The 24259-nt window shown below is 39.1% G+C and overlaps 1 protein-coding gene across 5 annotated transcripts; it reads left to right on the forward strand.

The window, feature by feature from the left end:
- The first annotated feature begins 681 nt into the window (after window positions 1-681).
- On the forward strand, window positions 682-23946 carry LOC136428883 (uncharacterized). 5 transcript variants are annotated; one of them, XM_066418698.1, is made up of 32 exons: window positions 683-926; window positions 3389-3502; window positions 3742-3855; window positions 4107-4220; window positions 5589-5702; window positions 5963-6076; window positions 6324-6437; window positions 6683-6796; window positions 7044-7157; window positions 7363-7476; window positions 7723-7836; window positions 10247-10570; window positions 10905-11064; window positions 11928-12028; window positions 12482-12594; window positions 13025-13083; window positions 13635-13792; window positions 14020-14148; window positions 14638-14747; window positions 15581-15724; window positions 16336-16430; window positions 16732-16854; window positions 18372-18532; window positions 18994-19184; window positions 19598-19768; window positions 20085-20194; window positions 20394-20656; window positions 21058-21148; window positions 21398-21522; window positions 21958-22066; window positions 22437-22550; window positions 22845-23946. In XM_066418698.1, the coding sequence occupies exons 1-32, from the start codon at window positions 848-850 to the stop codon at window positions 22999-23001; spliced, it is 4227 nt and encodes a 1408-aa protein (XP_066274795.1). In that variant the 5' UTR covers window positions 683-847; the 3' UTR covers window positions 23002-23946. The 5 variants fall into 5 exon arrangements, with proteins under 5 accessions (XP_066274798.1, XP_066274799.1, XP_066274795.1 ...); XM_066418701.1 differs by lacking the exon at window positions 6683-6796 and having other exon boundaries at window positions 682-926; XM_066418700.1 differs by lacking the exon at window positions 7363-7476.
- Window positions 23947-24259: the final 313 nt, after the last annotated feature.

Here is a 24259-nt window from a genome sequence, read left to right on the forward strand (position 1 = left end):
ATGGCAGGTCCAGCCGATCCCCCCAAGCTGCAAAAGGAGAGAGGGCCCATTACTGAAAAGGCACCAACATGCTGCATACGCTATTTCAGGCTGCCATACACGTCATAACTAGTTCGTATATCTATTGGTTTGGCTGTACAAGCTACAAATTGATAACGTTTAGTAGACGTTTCAGCAGGAAATGGAACCGAAGGGTTTTCCCTCAGTAAACGCATAGAAGCACAGTGCCTTTAAAATGTAAAATATAATTATTCCAGGTATCAGACTGGAAGAAATGCTAATTTAAGGTGACAAATGTCAGACCAGTCGTCTGCTGACCTTTTCCACTGGTAAACGATTACAGGTCAAATAGATTGCACTAGCACGTAGTTAGCAGAACTTGTTTTTATCCCCGTCGGCGTATTGTGCCTTGTGCACGACGCCACCGAACATGTTTTATCCCCCTAGGCTTGATCTTCTAATCTTCTACCTGAAACAAGGCTACAGATGTGTTTTTGTAGATGCTTGATAAACCTTGAAAGCTCTAATCTAGAAAAAAAAGATCAAGAAAGCAGTTTTTTAAAACAAACCTAAGTGTAGAGTACTGGACAGAAGAAAAATGTATATACTATCTATCCATGGTCGACAAAAGTGTTTGACAATGTTTCATTAGGCTATTTTCTGTAGGTTGTAGCGAGTCAAAACAGAAGTGGCCGGCCTGCGTCAAGTCAAGGACATTTCCTTGTGAAGTCAGTTCTTTATTTAGTGCTTAGCAGAGACTGTAAGATGCAGGACTCGTGTCTTCGCCATTAGTTCTCTGTACAGTCGCGAGTTACCGTTCAGCAAAATAAACCGTTTGACTTTGAATATGCCAGTGACATGGACCTATGTTTTCGGGACGCTTGTTTTGCTTCTACTCTTCAATGGCAGCGCCATTTTGGGACAAGGTAAGCCATCATTTTTCATGTAGTTAATCACCTGTACACCTTTCTAGTATCCTATTAGTTTTTCGTAGTTGTCAGGATGATACCTTCTTGAGACGAGCGCCACAGCTGACTATTTGGATGGGTTCAATTTACAAATGGCTATAATTTTATTCAGGGTCGAAATTTGTTTTTACTGTGTTCTTCTGTTTATATTTTTAGACGTTATCTATTTGTATTATCTATTTCGTCGACGGTGCGATTAACCCTTCATTAAAAAAGGCATGTTACTTATTTTGACTCTGCGTCAGCCAGAAACCCTATTGTTGATAGTGGAGCAAAGAAGCAACAAGTGAATTTAGTGTCGAAATTTGTTTTCGCCGTGTGTTCTTCCGTTTATTTGTATGAACCTTCATCTATTTGTATCATCTATTTTGTATACAGCGCGGCCAATGCTTCAAATAAACAAGACACGTTGCTTTTTTTAACCAACATCAGACAGAAACCACAATAGCAGAACAGAAAAGTATAGGCAGTCCGACAAATTTACCACTTCCTTCTCATGCGAATATGATGGCGTCATTCCAAAGCAAAACGTCACACCAGGAAACGGTGTCAGGCTGCCGTGGTCGCGTATGTCTCTTCCCCTTCTTGGTAGTTTTTATGAATGGATGAATGAATTTCTTTTCTTTGACCCATAGCATCAAAGTAGGACGAGCCAAAATGTCAGACGTGTGTCAGAGCAAATTGTTTTTGTATGAAAAGAGATTGAATTTGGCACAACATCATCGGCGCACATATCTTATCTAGATTAGACATCAACTCAGTCGGTCATGCAAATCTGAACAACAAATTGAGATATTTCAGTCTCAAGAGCATCGGTGTGTGCATTTACCTTCATGCCAAATTTTAACTCATTTCATACTTTTAAATACGGATATACCTGTAACAGTTACGTAGAAATAGACTTCACACATAACACTATTTCTACATTTCTAAAAGGGGGGGGTGCTATAATGGTATTTCATACATAACACTATTTCTAAAAAAAGGGGTCCTATAATAGTAGTTAGATAATCTTTGCCTCTGTTATGGATTTGCCTGTGTTACACAATCTCTCACTGCCATGGGGCTAATTGGCCCCCTCGCTAGTGAGTCAGGTAGGTCGCTGGGCTCAAAGTAATTGGCGTGTGTTACATTCTGTTTTTAAAGCCAAACAAATCTAACCCGGGGCAGATTGTGAAGGGATTGCTCCTACTTTGAGCTGCCCAGCAGTTAGAGGGGTGAATTAGCCCCCATAACCACATAAGTTCATAAAAGGATTAGATCTTCTGCCTGCCTAGAACAACAGCAAGGGAAAGATTACCATGATGAATGTCAGAGAATTCAATTTTTTTCTGTACTGTTTTTCCTAGGAACATAATCAAGCCATGCAGAACGACTCAGATATCTATCAAAATGTCACATAATCCAATGAAGTTTTAATCAGATAAGATCCCTTGGATAATTAAGACAATGCTATCTACAACTTCCAGTTTTGGGGAAGTCAACCTTGTTCAAATTTTCAAACTTTAAAATCAGCCCTGTCAACGTTGTGTAGCAGTCCACGTTGTGCCAGAGTGTCTAAATGTATCTAAATTTCCTAAGTCTTCCCCACATTAGCCTTGGTAGCTGTGTGTCTAGAAAAATGACTTATGCATCTACTTGAAGAAACCAGGAATTAGACTGGGGCTCTGTAGAACAGTACCTATAACTGCAAGCCAATGTCTCAAACTAAATAGCAAGCCAGTGTTGTCATTACTTATTGGCTAACTGTCCTTCCGGATTAGACAAGCTAACATCTTTATGTGTAGCCATACTTCAATTTCGTATCTGTTGTCTCAAGATTTCAGACATGACTTGAAGAGTTTTATAGTCGAAGCTAGGTAACGTTACTCATTTTCACCTGAGTGAATTAAAAGTAAAAAAAGTCGTGTCAACTACCTTTCCCAAGGCCATGTTATGGGATCGAACACAGGACCCTGGATTGTGGGCCACACGTTGCCACCGTTATATTCTGATTACGTATCTGTTGTATGCTGAACAAACATTGATTATGTTAGAACTATAACCTTATTGTAGCTTCATCATGACACGAAAACAGCGGTTAAGTCTGTGAACCGTGAAATGCCACATTCACTTGTCCATTTTGCTGGTATGCACTTGTGTAAAAACAAATGGGCAAAATAATTTACGGGCAATATTCCGATAACTGGTGATATCAAAAACATCAGTATGTCAGTGGAGGCCCGACAGGCACACGCCTGTGTGCTCAATATCTGCCTGGCGCTCCACTATGTATTGTCTTGTTGCCATTTTTTAGATAAAGAAATCAGTGGGTCAATGTTTTCGACGAAAATACAATTTCGATCGTTTTTGGAGATGCATAGCATTTTACACGATTTCCATGGAGGCACATTAACTACCATCCCAATATGTCAATACAGACATCGACGACTGTGCTTCTGTTACCTGTCAAAATGGTGGCACTTGCGTTGACGGCATCAATAGCTACATCTGTGATTGTGCTGCTGGCTATGATGGAGACCATTGTGAAAATGGTAGGTACTCCTATCATAACAATTCAATCATTGTTTGAAAGGATTCTCATAGGCTTGACTACAAAATACACGACTATGTCTTAACGACGTTTTACAGTCATCTAATCTTTCACTAGAATTTTCTCATATTAGCACATTACAACAGCTTTGTTGTCGACGAAAATACAATTTTGATCGTTTTTTGAGATGCATTGTATTTTATAAGACACATTAACTACCATCCCAAAATGTCAATACAGACATTGACGACTGTGCTTCTGTGACCTGTCAAAATGGCGGCACTTGCGTTGATGGCGTCGACAGCTATGGCTGTGATTGTGTCGCTGGCTATGATGGAGACCATTGTGAAAATGGTAAGTACTCCTATCATAACGGTTCAATGATTGTTTAAAAGATTTGTCATAGACTTTACTACAAAATATACGACTATGTCCTAACGACGTTTTAGTGTCATTTAAGCTTTCACTTGAATTTTCTCGTATTGGCGGATTACAACAGCTTTGTCATCGACGAAAATAACATTTTGATCATTTTGGGAGATGCATAGATATTTACACGATTTTCCTGGAGACACATTAACTGCCATCCCAATATGTCAATACAGACATCAACGACTGTGCTTCTGTTACCTGTCAAAATGGCGGCACTTGCCTTGACGGCGTCGACAGCTACACCTGTGATTGTGTTGCTGGCTATGATGGAGACCATTGTGAAAATGGTAAGTACTCCTATCATAACAATTCAGTCATTGTTTGAAAGGATTCTCATAGACTTCACTACAAAATACACGACTATGTCCTAACGACGTTTTAGTGTCATCTAATCTTTCACTAGAATTTTCTCATATTAGCACATTACAACAGCTTTGTTTTTATTGTTTATTGTCTATTGTTTATTTGCATGTGTACAATATAAAACAAAGATAAATAGAGCAAAGAATACATGCAGGGGAGGCTAGAAGCCTATAAGGCTTTTCGGTTGCCTCCCCTAAACTACACAAATGGAATTTTTACAAAATTATATATTATCAAAACTAAGAAAAATTAACGAAAGAAGAAATTGGAATTGTAACATAAATCCTAATGAAACAAATTAAAATAATAGAAATTACAAAGTGAATTTTGAGTTGTAAACATAATAAGTATTATAATGAATAACAATCTATAAAGAAATAAGTCAAAATTATACAAAAATAACAATCATATGAAACATTCTGTCATCAGATACCAAAGGAAAAGTGGAAAACAAGGAAAACAAACAAATCAGGAGAAAGTAATACTAGGATGTTCTATGATATCTATCTTTAAAAGTTTTTTGAAACTGGGCAAGGACGAACAGGACTGTAGAATTTGGCTGAGTTTATTCCATACGGCGGGGCCTCTAAACATTATTGTATGTTGTTTTTGACTAGTTTTTGTCATGATTGGTCTTAAAAGATTATGTTGTCTCGTATAGTGGTGATGGATATCTGAGTTGAAATTTAAAAGACCTTTGTATTGTTCAGGTAGGGAAGAGCTATTATGGACAATTTTATGGACAAATAAGGCAATTTGAAATGTATTGATTTCAAATACAGTCATAACAATTAAATCACTAAACAGAGCTGCTGTGTGTGCTGTGAATAAAGCATTGGCTGCTATTCGTACAAAGCGCTTTTGAAGGAGGTAAACAGGATTGATGGATGTTGTGTACGTACTACCCCAAATTATGTTGCAATAAGTTAGATAAGGGTAAATCAAACTGTAATAAAGAACCATGAATGTGTTTCGTGACAGCAAAGATTTGACTTTTCTTATGATGCCTATGTTTTTGGAAATTCTTTTGCAAACAAAATCAATTTGGTTCTTCCATGAAATTTTCTCGTCTATAATTATGCCCAAAAAACGGGTGTGACTTACTTGATTGATAGCATTGTCATTAATATAGATCCTAGCCTTTTCTTTATCGTATTTCTCGTTCCTTCCTACAAAGAACAAAAAAAAATGTTGTCGACGAAAATACAATTTTGATCGTTTTTTGAGATGCATTGTATTTTATAAGATTTTCATGGAGACACATTAACTACCATCCCAATATGTCAATACAGACATCGACGACTGTGCTTCTGTGACCTGTCAAAATGGCGGCACTTGCGTTGACGGCGTCGACAGCTACGCATGTGATTGTGCTCCTGGCTATGATGGAGACCATTGTGAAAATGGTAAGTAATCCTAATATAACGGTAAAGTCGTTTTCTATTTAAGATTTCCCATAGCCTTTTCTACAAAATACACGTCTATTTCCTAGCTACGCTCTACTGTCATTCACCTAAGAACAGGAATTTTCTCGCATCAGTGCCAGTGGATCCCAAAACCTTTTCTTATCGACGACAAAACAATTTCGATCGTATTGGGAGATGCATTAAAGTTTACATGATTTTCCTGGAGACACATTAACTGCCATCGCAATATGTCAATACAGACATTGACGACTGTACATCTGTGACCTGTCAAAATGGCGGCACTTGCGTTGACGGCGTCGACAGCTACGCCTGTGATTGTGTTGCTGGCTATGATGGAGACCATTGTGAAAATGGTAGGTACTCCTATCATAACGGTATTTTTTCCGATTTCTAAGAGCCCTCTCTACAAAACACACGACTATGTCCTAGTTACGTTTTACGGTCATTCAGTTATTAGCTGCAAAGCTCCCGTATCAGTGGATCACAACAATCTTCTTAACGACGAAAATACAATTTCTAAAATTTTGGGAGATGCATAGCATTTGTACACGATTTTTCTGGAGGCACATTCACTGCTATACCAATAATATGTCAATACAGACATCGACGACTGTGCATCTGTGACCTGTCAAAATGGCGGCACTTGCGTTGACGGCGTCGATAGCTACGCCTGTGATTGTGTTGCTGGCTATGATGGAGACCATTGTGAAAATGGTAGGTACTCCTATCATAACGGTATTTTTTCCGATTTCTAAGAGCCCTCTCGACAAAACACACGACTATGTCCTAGTTACGTTTGTACGGTCATTCAGTTATTAGCTGCAAAGCTCTCTTATCAGTGGATCACAACAATCTTCTTAACGACGAAAATGCAATCTCTAAAATTTTGGGAGGTGCATAGCATTTGTACACGATTTTTCTGGAGGCACATTCACTGCTATACCAATATGTCAATACAGACATCGACGACTGTGCTTCTGTGACCTGTCAAAATGGCGGCACTTGCGTTGATGGTGTTGACAGCTACGTCTGTGATTGTGTTGCTGGCTATGATGGAGACCATTGTGAAAATGGTAGGTACTCCTATCATAGCGGTATTTTGTTTTCCGATTTCTAAGAGCCCTCTCTACAAAACACACGACTATGTTCTAGTTACGTTTTACGGTCATTCAGTTATTAGCTGCAAAGCTCTCTTATCAGTAGATCACAACAATCTTCTTAACGACGAAAATACAATTTCTAAAATTTTGGGATGTGCATAGCATTTGTACACGATTTTTCTGGAGGCACATTAAAAGCCATCCCAATATGTCAATACAGACATCGACGACTGTGCATCTGTGACCTGTCAAAATGGCGGCACTTGCCTTGACGGCGTCGACAGCTACGCCTGTGATTGTGTTGCTGGCTATGATGGAGACCATTGTGAAAATGGTGAGTACTCCTATCATAACGGTTCAATCATTGTTTAAAAGATCATTTAGTGTCATTTTATCATTTACCGGGAGTTTCTCGTATTAGCGGAATACAACAGCTTTGTTGTCGACGAAAATAAAATTTTGATCATTTTGGAGATGCATAGATGTTTACACGATTTTCTTGGAGGCACATTAACTGCCATCCCGATATGTCAATACAGACATCGACGACTGTGCTTCTGTGACCTGTCAAAATGGCGGCACTTGCCTTGACGGCGTCGACAGCTACGCCTGTGATTGTGTTGCTGGCTATGATGGAGACCATTGTGAAAGTGGTGAGTACTCCTATCATAACGGTATTTTTTCCGATTTCTAAGAGCCCTCTCTACAAAACACACGACTATCTCCTAGTTATACGTTTTACGGTCATTCAGTTGTTACCTGCAAAGCTCTCGTATCAGTGGATCACAACAATCTTCTTAACGACGAAAACACAATTTCTACAATTTTGGGAGATGCAGAGCATTTGTACACGATTTTTCTGGAGGCACATTAACTGCCATCCCAATATGCCAATACAGACATCGACGACTGTGCATCTGTGACCTGTCAAAATGGTGGAACTTGCCTTGACGGCGTCGACAGCTACACCTGTGATTGTGTTGCTGGCTATGATGGAGACCATTGTGAAAATGGTAAGTCTCCTATCATAACGACTCAATCATTGTAGTCGGTGTCTTCACCCGTGTCTGTAACGCCAGTTACAGCGCTGACGGACTCACATGCACTGGTAAGAACAGAGAACGTTGGTGTACATCAGTAAACATTTTATTCTTATAGCGCATGCATTATCTCCATCGAATTGCATTTCACCACGTTCTCAAAGTCTCATGTTTATTTATATTAGCACCGGTGATTCGAATCGTTTGTATATTCTTGTATGTCGTTGCAGAGACAAACAAGCGAGCGACGCGGTTTATTTTATGTTATGACTAGGTACAATTTACAAATGCCAGCAATTTTATCCAATTTCGAATCATGTTTTCACTGTGTCTTCTGCTGTCTGTTTGTTTGAGCTTTTCCCGATTTTATTATCTATTGTTTATATTAATTGCCATACATTGTACCATGAACGATTGTTTAGAAATGAATTTTATTGTCATTGTGTATTTTGTCGTCAACGCGATTCATCCCTCCAGTGCATCAGACATGTTGCTTATTTTGAATCTACATTATACAAAAACTCCAGTAGTTTAAAACTGTCACTTCCTTCCCATGCAAATTTAATGGCGTCGGTCAACAGCAAAAACGTCACACTGAAGTACGTCACACCAGAAAACGATGTCAGGCTGGTCGCGTAATTATATGTCTGTCCTTCTTACTCGTTTTACAAATGGATGATGAACTTTTGACCCATAGCACCATAAAAGGACCGGTAAAAAGTCATGCAAGTGGTTTATAACATGCTATTTTTTTTCATCAAATGAACTCAAAATTGGTATAAAGGTAAAATCTCTTATCTTATTGACACTGAGGTATCTCAATTTGTTCTTCAGATTCTTATCAGCGACTGGGTTGATTTGAAGATGATTATATAACCTTGGAAGTCCGTCCGAAAATACGTTCTGGCCCACTATCAATTACTTCTTATTCCTTCGTGTAATTATTTGACCGTTGAGGCACCACAGAACACCTGGCAATTCGTTTTCTCCACTCTTGTCATTTTTTGTGTGGATTTTGATGTGCCATTTGAACATGTTTGATCGGGAAAAAAATGTATTCCGTGACTTTTTCAGTAGACATCTATTCCAACCTCTCAACCTCTAACAGATTGGCACAATACTGTTGACAGTACAGAGGAAAGTCTGGAGTGATTGCACTGAAGTCATTTTCGAAACGTCATTGTTTGAACTGAAATTAGCAGATTTTGTCAAATATGCTTGTCAAAAACCCGTTGCCATGGCAACACGAAAAACGATGAACTCATTTTATTTGTTTGAAATATTTGTTACGGATATTCTATGAAACGTCAGCAGGTTTGGTGGCTCTAGCGTACACCGTTCAGGAGCTATGCAACATGAAATTCGGCATGGGCCTCAAAAATCCCCTCCCTGTCTAATTAGGGATAATTCAAAACGTGGTCCTTCTATTCTTTTTGCATAAATTATGATAATGAACGGGAACTAATCATACCTAAACATACCAAAACATTCCTCTTACACTGATGAAGCCATGTACGGATACCATGGAGCGAAAAAAGTGAAAAGGGAGATTTTACTGAACAAAGCATTTTGGGGTCATTTTTGACCCCGTTCAGTCATTTTAGTTGCAAAAAACAGTTCGGGTGTTTGAGGGTTAAAGTCTATGGGCCTGTCAATGCTGGGATTCAGCCTGTTGGCATCGATTCGACAGCGCGCTCAACAAATTTAATCGTTGAAAAACGAATCTTTTTACGCTTTGTGTGTTTGCTGTCTCCCTATTTGTACTTTACGTTTTGCACGATATTCCCGTTAAAAAGTCAACGGTGACACAAATGCAATTTAGGACGCAGCGACGCCGCCATCGTGCCGAGGGTCCAGTGAGATAGGGGCTTAAAAGGGATACCCGCTTTAGAATGGAATGTTCCTCTATTCTTTCTATTCGACCGCGTAATTAAGACAACGCGGTAAGTTTCCGTACGTTTCTGCTTCTTATGGTTTACTGTATGGCTGAATTTTTGGAAATGGACGAAAATTAATGCGCGCACGGATGTCACCCGTATAATCAAATCAACATGGCCTAATAAGTGTTTGTTAGGTTATGTCTGTGGCATAATTCCTTTGTCAAAAATATCACTTTCAGAAGTACAAAAAAATCCAAGATGCTCGGGACGCGGCTGTGGTGCCGTATAGTGGATAGCAACGTTACGTTGTTTCATTCGGCAACACTACAAAACCACCTGATAACGAACATTAGCATACGTTCTTAGTGACGAACTTCAAGATTTAACTTAATTGGAATGATCTCGCAGCTCTGTTTCAGCAAAATCCCTTCAAACGAAAGTATCTAGTACATCGTTAAAGTCTCCGAACATTCTTACAAAGGATTTGTGATGATTCATTTCAGTACTCGGGCCAACCGTAAATCCAAACACTACAATGACCACCATTCCGACGACACGACAACCTTTCAGTACTGACATGACCACCATTCCGACGACAATTACAGTGAAAACCACCATTTTGTCGACACCTCAACCAACTACTGACATGACCACCCTTCCGACGACGGTTGAAACCACAGTGAAAACCACCATTTCGTCGACACCTCAACCAACTACTGACATGACCACCCTTCTGACGACCATTGAAACCACAGCCCCTCCTACGGCAGTAAGCAAAAACACAACAGGAACGTCTCCATTCTACCAGACAACAGGACGCGTTTCAGGTAAGCCAACTCTTTTACAGTCTAACAGTCTATCCGGAAATCTTATTATCTTTTAAATACCATGAAGTAACGACCTGAATTTAAAATTTGATTTTGCTGAAATTTGAATCATTCTCTCTGTATATATCTATTTTGATGAAATGGGTCTTCTGAGTTTCCATTAGGGAATTTGGCCGCCGAAAAGTCTCCTTAACCAATAAACCAAGTGTCTATTAACTCGGGATGTACTAAGACGTAGGATTTCAAAGCCTGCATGATGCAACATATCATATCTGGTATCTTTGGTCCATACATCAGGTCCATACCGCATAACCTGTTTTTATGTTTTATGCAGTTCCCCCTGAGGTCAGCATTCGTCCCTCAGAGGTTCAGGATCTGGTAGTTGGAGAAACCATCACCATCACCTGTCACACGGCAAGACGTTCCGGAGATTTTAAGTACCAGTGGACAATGAATGGCACAGTTTTACCCACCCAGAGAGGCCCCGCGTTCAGGTTGGTGATGAAAAGTTACATATGGCGCATCCGTGAATAGTTTCATTATATCCTAAATCAGTGGGTAGTTAAGTTCTTTGATTATAAGTACCAGAGGACAGTAAATGGGACAGTTGCCCCCACCCGGTGAGATCCCGTGTTCAAGTTGGTAAATGAACAGGTGCGCTTGACATCCGCGGTTAGTTTCATAAGGTGGGTAAATCACTGGGAAGTTCTTGTACAAAACCTCGTGTTCTTACCTTGTCAACGTTTTCGTGATCGTCTGTCAACTTCCTCAGGGCAATACTGACTGGTTCGACTTCGTACTACAGCTATCGTTAGGTGTCGCTGCTGCAGTGTGAAGAGCACGCTCACTGACTGAGTTTAACCCCCCCTCATTAAAATTCATGACTGGAGTAGATTTTCTATCCATACATTCCACCTTGATCCAACTACACCTCGATGCATTGCGAAGCAAAACCGGTCAGTATTGCTCTAGAGGAAGGAGACAGACGGTCACCGAAACGCCGTCTAGGTACAAACACTTGGGTACATACAAAGTTATACATTTGCACATGACGTCACATTTGCCATGATAGTTGGAAGATTCAGACTTACTACTTGACTAAAATTCAATACTTTACATGACAGCTTACTAATTGAAGCTTACGTCTGTCTATGGCGTAGGCATATACGTCATTGTCGAACGAGCGCAAATTTCAAAATAAACCATTCATTTGCTAGGTTTAATCGTTAGGTTATCTTTTTATATTGTCGGTGTTTGTATTGATCCATTCGTACATGACATGCCTAGCATGCTAATAAAACTATTCAAAATTGTATTTTCTGTACATGTAATTGTGTTGCCTTTGTGTCTGTTGCAGGTATAAAGCAGTAAGTGGTGTTCACAAGGTCAAGTGCAAGGTGACAAGCTCAGGTGGTGAGACGGAGTCTGAAGACAGCACGTTGGCAGTGCTTCCAGAAGGTTTGTACTTTGATTTCTCTGTAAAGACCCCGTGACACGTTCGGGACCTTCCAACGACTTTTGCTCCCGACCATTCTCGAACCAAGGTCGGCACTTATCCTGGAATGCATTCTATTCTAGCTCCAGTTCGGTCTTCTGATCGCAGCTTTGACGTTCCTAACTTTGATTTTTCAAACTCCATATTATCGGCTCATGCAGATGACTTATAATGCCGACCAACTACAACCAAAGATGGCCTTGCTCCCTTCCGTGATCTGGAGCAGGCCGGGAGGCCATGGTCGGCTATGTGTTACAGGTTCTTAAGCGTGAACATGCTTTCATCAGGCAATGCACATGTACACCCATGATAATGCATATTTTGAAGTTTTATTGGGGGGGAGGGGAGGGTAAGCCTAGACAGTCTTAAATGTAAGCATGTAATCAACACTATTTTATGATGTTGAATTTTTGCAGGTACCACAACGTTTGCTTCCAGCATAAGGATGATTGGTAGAAACTTCACCCCTGAGATGGCCAATCCTAATTCAGCTGCTTTCAAGAACATCAGCACGGAAATCAGGGACTGGGTATGAACATATACTTTACAAAAACTTATTACATTGAGTGCAAGTACTATAAATGCATGTACATGTATAGACATGGAAACTTCACATCGGTTAATCATGCCTCTATTTTTAGTTTCATTAACGTTTACTAACATTACCTCAAACTAGGAGAAAAATATTGTTTTTGCTCCGTTTCTTCCTGTTCTTCTTCTGTTCGTAACAAACAAACAAACAAACAAACAAACAAACAAACAAACAAACAAACCACCTTTCTTGTTACCAATGCTATTTGCATTATAATGAATAGATGAATATAAGTTTATTTAGTCAGTTAATGGTAGTAGGTTGAGTTATCCCGACGTTTGTTACTAACGCTATAAGACTGCAAATGGCATATCGACATTGTATTTATACTTTTTCAGATAATCATGATTTAATTTACTCTTTTCAGTATGGACAGGCTGTGAGAAGTGTCCAAGGCCACATTTCTATTAGAGTAAAGGACTTAAAGTAAGTTTGATTTCTTGGACTTCTGGCTTCCAGCAGCCGTTTTTCTTTTCGGTTAGCAACCGCTTTTGCCAACTTTCCATTGACATGAACTCACTACTGAAATCAGTTCCATTCCAAATATAATGGGATATTTGTCCAGCACTGTTGCACACGACAAAGCAAAGTCATGATTAACATTATCATTTGGTCATCTTGCTTTTGTTATGTTGTGTATGTGATGTATTTTAATGACCCGATGGTCATTTACTAAAAACAGAAACCTTGTTGGTGTTGGCTTGTCCGTCTCGAAAGGTAGATGATAATAAAAAATAAGATTCTTGTTAGATACCTTAATTAGACTACTTGACCGATGTATTAGTCATTCTCCAGTAGTTGTCTGCGTTAGGCACTAATGTTTATTTTTTTCCGTAGTTCTGTTTTAGAAGACGTTTGTGGCGCCTCTGGAGGAGTAGTTGTGTAATGAGAACCATTGTTTCCAATAGTTTTAAAGCTAATCATCCAGTACGTCAATTCGGAGGTGTAGTAATCATCGGCCATCATATTTTCTCCAGGGCAGGAAGTGTCATCGCCAGCCAGAACATCAATGTGCAAGATGCCGTGCTTCAAGACAACGACCTGTATGACGGGATCTTCAATGCCCTAGGAACAGCTGTGCAGACTCCAAGCTCTCTCGGGGTGGATTCAAGCAGTCTTACGCTTCTGAGCGCAAGTATGGTGCAGCTTCTATTCTTTAATCATAGTAACAACGCCAAATACGATATCAAATAGAATGTTTCCATATGCTGTTGAGCTTTCTTGGTAACAATTTGAAAATATGGACCTTGTATCCAAAGTGTTTATCTTGTTTCGCAAGCCAAAATGTGGTGAAGCATAAGAAGCAATTACAATCAAACAAATCAACCCTCAACTGAATAGCGCCTGTTATTGGTCCCACAGCGACGTGTTACGGCGAAACGGTGACGGCGACAGACCAGTACTCCAATCCTGTGAATCTGACATTTCCAGGCACTACAGGAGACAACCACGTATACTCCGTAGATAAGTGTGCTAACTACACGGAAAGTGGTAAGGAGATTCAAATCAATCTTTAAAGTTCTTGTTATGAAAAAGTCAACTAACATAACGATGGTTCTTGTACATTACTCTTCTTCGTAAATATGCCTGTGCTTTTGATTTGAAGGCATATCAATACTTAACTTCCAAACGACGGCATCCTTCAGAAAGTTGGCACCAGTAGATTCAATTAAACTTAACTGCACCGATGAGGTTACTTTCTTATCCTTCAATAAGCTAAGTCAGATGATGAATGAAATAGTTTGTGATTGATTGACAATGTATCTGAATGTGTTGCTTACGTTTAAGCCGTTGTGGCAAGCATGAATTTCATGTGAGAAAAGTCACCACAATTTGGTACATGACTGGTATCATACTGCCAAGTTAATTACAAAAAGTTAGATTTGTGAAACTATATTCATTTCCATATCTATCATTCAACAATAAGGAGCTGTTAAAAACACCTGCTGTGAGTCATTTTGTTGTTTTGTACATCTCCAGCCGGTGTTCCGTTAGCAGTCCGACGATGTGTGGGAAGTTTTCAGACTGGAGTCAGTTGGGCCAGCCCAGAGCTGTTGGACTGTGGGCTGGACTTGTCCAGACTAGCAGAGGTAAATTAGACTTTCTTCCTTTTCTTCCTTCTTTCTTCTTTTTTCTTCCTACGTGCCAAACCTCAGTAGGTTGCTCGGTAAGAGTAAGAGTTTTATCTTGGTACATGCTGGCCGCTTTGTGGCATTTGGCTCCTCAGCGGACTAGCCTGGATACCAGACTTTTCGCGCGATGCGATGATAAGCCTTTTTGGGCGGGGAAGACGTAGTAGGGATAGAGTTGGCACCCGGGAGCGCTTGGCAGCCGAACCCTGATTTCTATCGCGCGCGAGAGATAATTTGTGGGCTGTGTGCTATCTGTGGCGGCGGCGCGAGTTGCTTCCCCGGCCGAAGGATTAGCGCCAGGAGCGCGGTGGTCTGGCACCCAGGCTACAGCGGACAGGAGCGCCATCCCTGTCCACCACCTTGCTAGACTTTTATTATGGCATTCGTTAAAACAGGTTGTTGCGATTGATATGTTTAAACCAACGTCTATCAGAACTGCCAGATGGTAGGAAATGTATTTAAACGTTTACAATTAGCAGTGGTAAAATACGTCTGATTATGTTGCTGAAGATTAAACATTCAGGTAATAAGATACGGTAAAAACAATTGAAATTGATTAATTGTTTTTGGCAACAGTTTTTTGTTTTGTGGGTTGTAAATACTTCTTATCGACACTTAGTCAAACACTAGAATTGCTGGATTATGATTTGTCATATAACTTTGCATGGAGAGGTCCGACATGTTTATACTTCAAAGCAAAACCGTTTAAGTCAATCGCACTAATTTTTTTCTTGCGGAAAAAGGACCAACAGCATCATTCAACTTTGATGTCTTTGTCTTGTTTTGTCTAGATTCCTGTGACTTCAGATAACGTAGCAGAAGTTGCCGCAGAATTACAGATTCTTACTTCTATCGGGGGCTCAGTTGTTGAAGAAAACATCGCAGATGCCTCCACTGTGTTGGAAAATATTGTAAACACCACTGGAGATGAGAAGGTGGGTCTTACCATTTTTGTGACGCCTCAGAGGCGTAGCCGATAGTTCTTCGTTTTCCATATCAAAACATTTGTCATATCAATTGGAATAAGCTGGCTCGTGGTTTGAACATCCCAGGAACCGTGTGATGCATGGTGGGCAATATGTCAAAGTCGAAGGCCCCTGAAACAAAAACAAAACATGTCTGGACATGGTATGAAGCATTGCCTAGACACTAACTGTTTACATGTTAAGGGTATTCACCTTTCACCTCAATCATGAATCAGCTAAGTCAAAAGATTCATGAATAGAAAGTAACGCATCAAAGCAATGTTTCATAGTAGTGAAAACTCCATTTTAGAGCCAGGAGTAAATCATTCTTCATGGCTAAGGGCAACACAGTAATGTAGAAGTTTTCCTCTTTAGCAAATTGCAACTTTTTATCACGTCTCATCAACATCATCTCGGCGGACCTTTTATGGACCACCCTAAATTCTGACGTCATGGTATTATGAAGAAATATCTCTTAAAGAGTAAGGGTGACATGTTAGACGAACATAGCATGGAAAGTTTCTTGGAGCGATACTTTAGAATTTGTTTTCATTAAGGCTCATATCTTCTCAATCTTCCAGGTTGGCTATTCCGTGGTCGTGTCTGTTGACCAGATAATGAACACTGACGATGATGTTCTTTATCAGAGTCAAGTCCAGGATCAATCTCTCTCAAGGTACAATATATACATATATGTATATATTCTTGTTATTATTGACCAAACAATAAAAGGAGATGCATTAATGGATAAACCATTTTCATTAGTGAACACAATGTTTGGAAATAATTTGCATCTTAAAAGTGAATATGTAGCATATGTATGGTAAAGTGATGTTGTAACTTATTCATAATCTAAATGTCATTGTCGACAAAAAATTAATACACTTATTATATCAATGTCACTACATTGTGAAAAAGAATATGATGGTTCATAATGATGCATATTTTCAATTTGTATACTTTCTTTTTTGTTGCAGAATTGTTCAGGCGATTGAGCGGTTTAATGATCGTGTCAATCTGACATCAAACCGCTTTCGCCGCATTGAGAAAAACATAGGTGTGGAAACCTACCAGATTGGAGCGGCAGAACTGATCAACAGGTAAAAAAGATACAACTCTGACAAAAAGAAAACAGAATTTTTAGAGTAGTGATAAGTACAGCAAAGTTTTCCCTTTGTATTTTTTTCTTTGCTACACATCTTAACATCACGACCAAACAAAGAGAAAAAACTTAAACTGCCTAAATATTCAACCTCATAAAGAAGTCTTGCCATATTTGTGCCGCGCACACTACAGACTTGAGACTAGAATTATCAGCCTGATGACCCATGACTTCAATTGTCACAAATGCCAAAATGTTTATACCACCAATTGGCCTAATTGAACTGCATTTCAACATCACAAATAAGTCTTGCAAACATTGTGGCTGTGCACAGTACAGACTTGAACAAACGTTTGGAGACCTCCGTACTACTTTGAATATATATGTCACAGTAGAGATTGGAATCCAGTAGAGTTCGGAACTCTACTAGTAGAGATTGGAATTCCAATCTCTACTAGTAGAGACTGGAATTCCAATCTCTACTAGTAGAGTTCTGGATTCTACTAGTAGAGATTGGAATTCCAATCTCTACTAGTAGAGATTGGAATCGGGATCTGAATATTGGGATTCCAATCTCTACTAGGAGAATTCCAGATTCTACTAGTAGAGATTGGAATTCTACCAGGACAATCTCCAATTCTAATAGGAGATATTCATTCGGATTGCATCAAAATGTTTTGGAGAATAGACTGAATCATTTCACACCTAAAATGTCAGCATAGCTAAGCCTACATTCACCATTACTATTTTTTGATGAATTAATTCATGTTTTAGATATCTGATAACTTTGACATCAACTTTGGAACTGGCTGGCAGGGGTGAATGAGCTCTCATATACCGAGTCACTAACGACCTGGAAAAACTGGTTGAGCATATTGAGTCACTAACTCATAATGCCGTATGCAAATGTATCTGATTGACTTATCAGTGGCATTTACAAATAGCCATTGACTAAGGTTGGACCAGACGGCTATTCCCATGGTTACAATGTGTCTTGACAGAAGGTTTATTAGATATCTAAAACATAAAGTGAGTCACCTAAAATAGTAATGGTGAATTTACGCTTACCTATGCTAATATAAACTTTAGGTGTAAAATGACTCAGTCTTATTTTCCAAAACATTTTGATGCAATCATGAATATCTCCTATCAGAATTGGAGATTGTCCTGGTAGAATTCCAATCTCTACTAGTAGAACCTGGAACTCCTAGTAGAGATTGGAATCCCAATATTCAGATCCCGATTCCAATCTCTACTAGTAGAGATTGGAATTCCAATCTCAAATAGTAGAATCCAGAACTCTACTAGTAGAGATTGGAATTCCAGTCTCTACTAGTAGAGATTGGAATTCCAATCTCTACTAGTAGAGTTCCGGACTCTACTGGATTCCAATCTCTACTGTGACATATATATATAATCAATCACTTTGGACAAGTTGGTCACGAATGTCGGACGGTTTATACCACTGCCAAAACTGACAATAGTTATCACTATGTCTCTCTTTGTTATCTTCAGTGTTGGGTTTGCCTCTCTTGACGACAGTAAAGATCTTGATGACGGATTGGTACGGTCCTATTCTGACTCCTCCGTCATCCCCGATGAACAAGTAGACACTTCCATAGTCTTGCCTGCTGAGCTGGCATCTGTCATTGCCTATTTAAAGGAAAATATAACTGGTTGGTTAATTTCTTTTTCGTTCTTTAATGATATAGATTAAAAGGAAGTTTTTCAATTCAGGAATTGCTGATAGATGCCATTTGCTTTTTTTATACAATGTGACAAAGTGACATATTCTGTATTTTTTTATACAGACTGACGAAAATCTAAAAACTATTTTCAGTCACTTAGTGAGAACTCACACTGTACATTATTTGCATATTAGTGATGAATGTACTCTTCTAGGCCTCCTGGCAACTATCAATGGTCTGTGCCAACCATTTATGGTGATACTAGCACAAACAAATGCAAAATATATATGCATAAGCTTTCGATACATTATAAGAATATATTGGGAGATATCCATGTACAGTCAAATGTTTGACCGCCTTTTTCTAAAATTTTCTCTTGATGTAATTTTATTAATGTGTGAAAGACAGCATTTCTAAAGACAGACTGTGATATTCTTTGTTTGTACAAGATCCAAGTGATGTTGAAGTTCGTCTGAGTTTCATCATCTACCAGAACAGCCGGTTGTTCCAGTCCAACCAGACGGCTTCTTCATCAACTGGCAAAAATACTACGGTCAACAGCAAGGTTATTGCCAGTAGAGTCACTGGCTTTAACTTTAGGAATCTAACTAACCACGTGGTGACAAGATACCTTCCCGTCGTAAGTAAATATATCATGGACCTTCTATCTTTAAAGCCTTGTTGATAAATCTTATCTAATACCATGATAATATACAGCATATCTAGCATAATATGCAGTATACATAATTATACTGAGTATTTTGCGTAGATAATTAGGCTTGAAATCTCTACTTGTCTAGCCTGTGGTCATGAATTCCGATCCCAGGGTTCTCTGAAATAACCCTTCCTGGTGTGTTTAGATTCATTGCTACTGTTTCAAACTGGGTTTTTCTGCAGTGCAGATTTCTGATACTGAAGAAGAAGCTTCAGAGCACTTAAGAAATTATACAGATTTAGGAGACAAGAGGAAAGCGAAAAACTCCCAGACATTGTTTCACAAGTTGACTGTTATGAAAGTAATCATCTTCATCAATGCTTGCAATCTCTTCACAGGTTCAAAACAGTACAAATAGCAGAGTGAACAACATCAGGTGTGTGTTTTGGGACTTCAATGCTGGAGGAGGGGGTGGAGACTGGTCAACCGACGGATGCAGCTTTGTAGGGATTGACAATGGCAGGGTGGTGTGCGAGTGCAACCATCTTACAAATTTCGCTGTTTTGATGGTAGGTTCGTCAACTTTCTAAACGTTGAGAACGTGCTGTAACGATATATCTGTGTACATCCTGGTAATCTCATGGTAGTTGGCCGTGAGGCTAAGATCCCTTCTGTCATTTAAAAAACATTTTTTAAAAGAGAAGTAAATACAATGACCTCTATACTGGTATTGTGGATGATATTTGTCATCCATTATGTCGCCTCCTTCTAGTACACACACACACACACACACATCAAATTTACGTCATGAGAGTTTTAATCTAATATCTTTCCATCTCAATAGTATCCTTCATAATGGCTGAAAATCGTCATGTCTTATTTCAGGACATTTATGGAGGCTTGCACAACTTTGCACTGGATCTGATCAGTAAGATTGGGATTGCCCTGTCAATCGCCGGCCTCACTCTCACTCTCATCACCTACCTGATATTTAAGTAAGTTCAATGGATGGTTATATCAATCGCGTAATCTGCTCCACTGATAAAACAAAAATCGCTTGGTTTTCATAAAATCTATGTTGTCATTACGTATCTTGGAATTTCTATAGGTATGCTTTAAAACGTGTACTACCAATAGTGCTGAAAATTGATAATGATTGATGTGCGGTGTCTAAAGATATTGTTTATTTTCTAGGCAGCTTCGTCAGACAAGACCGCAACACATCCTCACCCACCTGTGCATCGCCTTGCTGGCGACTCTTATCATCTTCATAGCTGCTATCGACGCTACCAACTCTCCAGTCGGCTGCACCGTCGTGGCGTTTCTACTGCACTACTTCCTCCTGGCTGTGTTTATGTGGATGGCCGTCGAGGCCTTCAACATGTACCTGGCCTTCATTAAAGTCTTGGGGGCACACGTTTCCAAATTTCTCTTCAAGGCAGCCATATTTGCGTGGGGTAAGTAGAGGTTTTGCTTTTACCTAGTTGTTGTTATCAGAAAGGACTGTCACATGTTAAAGTATGATATTTGATGTATTGGACATGCTGGCAAATCTATTGTCGCTTACATCTTGGTCAATGTCCCATTATGCTGCCAACACAGTAAAGGTCGTCTTCATCAGAGTATTAATGCCTTTTCTGAGGCTCTTCGTAGATTAACACGGAAACCTTATATTCTAATTACTTCATATGATTTTCAGATTCACGATAATGTTCAAGACTAAGCACATCAATATTATAGAAAATGATGATGGCATCAATATCGTAGAAATCGAAGGAGAAGATGATAGGAGAAGCAATATTGAAGTGAAGCATCTCATTTGATCTTTATGTCTTTCACGATGTTTTATGTCTTGCAGGTCTCCCCTTCGTCCTTGCCATTGCTACCTTGGTCGTGGATGTACCCAACACCTATCCTACCGGACAAGAGACATACAGAAGCACTAGCTTGTAAGTCATGGTGTATAAATCAATTTTTCTCCTTGTCAGTCATTAATTATGGTATTGTCAAAGAGGCAAAATCAGCAGGTTGACATGCGTTAACTGAAATGATAGACAAAAGCATGTATGTATGCACAAAGGAAATACTTAGATGCACTTAAAGGGAGGAACATTAGGAAAAGTCAGTTTTTCTCGTGATAGCTTGTTAAAAAAGAGGCAGGTAGTGTTGAAATGATGTTTGCTTTCCCTTTCGACTAGTTGCTGGCTGCAGGGTAGTCAGCTGTACTTCGGGTTCATGCTGCCTGCCGGACTGGTGCTACTGTTCAACACCATCGTGTACATCATGGTCATCAGCAAACTGGCCTGTTGTGGCAGGACCGAAGGTTGGTTTAAAAAAAGAAATGTAAAATGTTATGTCCTTTTTTTAGTTGTTGCTCTATCTCAATTGTTTAAACTTGCATTCAGTTCAATGCATCAGAATGAATTACCCTCGGTCTCTACATTATACAGGCAGTGTGATTTGAACAGTAGCAATTAAGTTATTTATGTTTATGGCAAATTTTTCTTACACAGAAATCAGCAACATCCCTATGTATAATGGCAGACAACTCAACTGAATTCAATAGGAAAGTCGATTTAAGTGATTTGCAAGGCTGTTAAAAAGTTTTCTTTCCACTGGCAGATTCTACATTTTAACATGTTTGGTCATGCAATTTTTTGTTTCCTTAGTCAAGGCATTCCCGATTAGCCCTGTTTAGCAAGAATTGAAGTGCAGATATAACACACTTTCATATTGATAAGATGCAATATTTTCGCAGGAAAAGTTGCTGATGACAAAAGCGGTGCAACAAAGCAGAATCTGCGTATCGCCATCGCTGTCATGGTGCTGGTCGGACTCACCTGGATCTTTGGATTCTTCATGATCAGGTACAGATCTGGATTTTGAATGCTCTGCTACAATCTCTAAGAAAAATGATAGCAGTTTTAACTTCTTTGATTGCACATTGATTAAAACTAAAACCATGTGCATATATGCAACATTGCAACAGGAAATTAAAAAAAATAATGTAATTTCCTTATAAGTGGTATCCATGATCAAAAGTTCTAGTGCATAAGCCTAAAATTTCATATCATGCCAAGAAGGAAATGTAAACATACACTCGTGCATTTGAAATATCTTGAAATGCCTTTTGGCCTCGTTTTTTAAATTTACTGGAAATATGGCTCATTCAGTCTTTGACATTCTAAAACTGATGTTAATTCATCAAAAGATTTCATGAAATAATTTTTGTTCCAGTGACGGAAGGATCGTCTTTTCTTACTTATTCTGCATCTTCAACTCCCTGCAAGGATTCTTCATCTTTGTCTTCCATACCCTTCGGCAGAAGGAAGTTCAGAACCTGTGGTTCAGGTAAGTACCTGTTTGGTGTAATTTTGTTGTCTTTACACATTGATGATTGCGAATCATTCGTTGCCATCATAAACTACACTGTCAACATCATGACACTTTTAATGGTACGAGCATTGTCCAAAACGTCGTGACCTGATGCATTGCTCAAAATGAGCTGCACTCTGAACCTGTCTTGGGAATAATTGAAGTAGATCATTGTGGATAGTAAGTTAACCAAACAATGCTATTCTTATACATTGATGTAGTTCATTGTTGTTTGTTGGTTGCCTGAACCATGATCTTCTTACATTTCAGGTATTGCTGCACGTGTCTCGGCGGTGATTCTCGTAAGAACAAGTCTTCAACAGGCAAGTCGTCTTCCAACCCAACTGAGTCCCATTCGGAGGGTCACGCACGGGGAGGGAGAGGCAACACACCAGAGATAGTGCCGATGGAAATCTATATGGAGTAGTTGTTAAAGTGCTTATGGCACCAATGGCACCAAAATACAGGCACTTTTTTTACTCCACCCAGGTGTAAAAATGGGTTATTGTTCTGTGTAAGTAGCACTGATAGAATACGTTATAACTTGAGTGCAGTGCCACGTCATCCTTGTCTGTCAAAAAGCGAATTAGAAAAATAAGGCAGTTCTTGATTACAATCAATAAATCAATTAAATTTATTGCGCAACCATTGTATCACGTGCAATGTATGGTAAGGTCTTGAGCAGCACTAGATAATTATGAAGATTAAAATCTACGGCTTTGCTTATAGCAGTAGTAATAAATTCTAAGTAATTTAAGACTAAACACTACACTATTTTATCCTAGCGATACAATCTATATAGAACTACTATATTATATACGGATTACATGATAATACACAGGAGACAATGTTAACATCAATTGTTTGTGTCAGAAATAAGACGATTTATTATGAGAAAAACGCTAGAACTACATTAGCCTATATATAAGGAAATTGTGCCATGACATGAGATAAGTAAGTCAAAAGGCTCACACTTTGTCTAAGGTAAGGTCATGTTTACATAATATACATATATAAGTATCATTCAATGAAGAAAGCCGTTTATTATTTAACATTAAGACTTATAGACTTACTTTCTTATGCACTGTTTGCTTCTCCAACAACATTTTTTTCATAGAAAATTTAACTTATGCATTAATGTCTTTCTAACATCTCTCTACATTTTAACCTATTAGTGCTAAGATATTTCAACCATATGTCACATTGTATGTTAACTACATTATAATCAATGCTTATCAATTATAAATTACCTGCACAGTACTTCTGAAATACTGTATCTATGAATTACTTGCGCTGTAACTGTTGGTGCACATTTTTGTGCTTGGTTGTATAAATGTGACATTACAATTATAGCAATAAAGCTGAATCTTAATCTGGAGTGGTTCACGATTGGGGGAAGAGTCGTAGGAAGATTCTGGCATGGGTGGCAAGGACTTATAGTTAATACACATAAATAACCTCGTCCTTGCTGTTATCAACGATACAAATGCGCCCCCTCCCCCTCCCTCCACCCAGCATCACACACACACACACACACACACACACACCTCCTTTCAAAATAGGGGTCACGAGAAGGTCTAACATACAGACCACCGAACAAATGCCTTGGCCATCCTGAGTGGGCAAATTGCGAATGCTGCCAATATTGGGTTGATTCTGGGTGAAGCTTGTGGTGTCCTGTTGCA

The sequence above is a fragment of the Branchiostoma lanceolatum genome, chromosome 2 (assembly GCF_035083965.1).
Source record: "Branchiostoma lanceolatum isolate klBraLanc5 chromosome 2, klBraLanc5.hap2, whole genome shotgun sequence".
Lineage (NCBI taxonomy): Eukaryota > Metazoa > Chordata > Leptocardii > Amphioxiformes > Branchiostomatidae > Branchiostoma > Branchiostoma lanceolatum.